General features: G+C 63.9%; 1 protein-coding gene across 1 annotated transcript in view; it reads right to left on the minus strand.

The window, feature by feature from the left end:
- Nucleotides 1-1039, minus strand: part of LOC103763722 (ras GTPase-activating protein 4) — a 14026-nt gene that overhangs the window by 8572 nt on the left and 4415 nt on the right. The window contains exon 2 of the mRNA XM_029961258.1: nucleotides 993-1038. Coding sequence (XP_029817118.1) covers nucleotides 993-1038 — 46 coding nt within the window. The remainder of the gene's footprint in view (nucleotides 1-992; nucleotide 1039) is intronic.

Raw genomic sequence — 1039 nt, forward strand, 5'->3', positions numbered from 1 at the left:
CTCAACAGCTTCCCGCTGCCTTGGTGGCTCGGGGCGCGCCGGTGCTCTCCCCTCGTCCCACCCCAACTCAGTCCCCACATCCCGCCCCATAAGGATCGGAGCGATGAGAACCACGCCGGGATTTTCTGGGAGGGAAATCCCGAGCCGAGGGACCGCCAGAGGAGCCCCCCGGATCGCAGCCAGGTGGGATGGTGGGATGGAGCCGGGGCTGGGAACAGAGCGGGGACAGGGACCACAGCACCGGGGCACCCTCTGCTCCTGTGGGGGAGGACGGATGTACCGGGTCCTGCTGCATGTCCGGGGGTCCCTGTGGGGGTCCCTGCGTGGTGGGGGCAGCCCTGCCCCCCGGCAGCACAGAGGGAGCACCTCAAAGTTGGAGTATTGCCTGGGGTACCCTAAAGCATTGCTGAGGGCACCCCACAACATGGGATGCTCCTGGGGGTGTCCCCGAACCGCGGGGGACATCCCGGCACTCCCGAGAGAAGCCCCCAAAGCGCTGAGAACTACTGGGGGCACAAAAAGACACCCTGGACAGAACCACCAAAGCAAGGAGGATCCCAAAGCCACACTGGGGGAACTCACAAAGCAAGGCAACCACAAAGCCTCCCTGGAGGAAACCGCAAAAAGCAAGGGGGATCCCAAAGAGACCCTATGGAGAACCCTGATGGGGGGACACCCCAAAGCCATCCTGGGTGGGACACCCAAAGAAAGGCGACATGAAAGCCACCCTGGAGGGAACCCCCAAAGCAAAGAGGAACCTAAAACCACCCTGGAGGGAACCCCCAAAGTATATGCACTGCTGGGGGGACACCAAGCCATTCTGGCCAAGCCCCCAAAGCAAGGGAAACACTCCAAAGACACCCGGTGGATGGCATCCCCAACAGGGACGTGTTGAGGGGACACCCCGCAGCACTCCTGGGGCAGAGGGGGGTCCCTCCCGGGGATGGCCCCCCCAACCCAAACCCCTCCCTGCCCCCGCGGGGACCACTCACATGTCCTTGACGGGCAGGTTCCTGCCCTCCACGATGCGGATGGAGAG

The sequence above is a fragment of the Manacus vitellinus genome, unplaced genomic scaffold, assembly GCF_001715985.3.
Source record: "Manacus vitellinus isolate BGI_N305 unplaced genomic scaffold, ASM171598v3 scaffold_32_pilon, whole genome shotgun sequence".
Taxonomy (NCBI): Eukaryota; Metazoa; Chordata; class Aves; order Passeriformes; family Pipridae; genus Manacus; species Manacus vitellinus.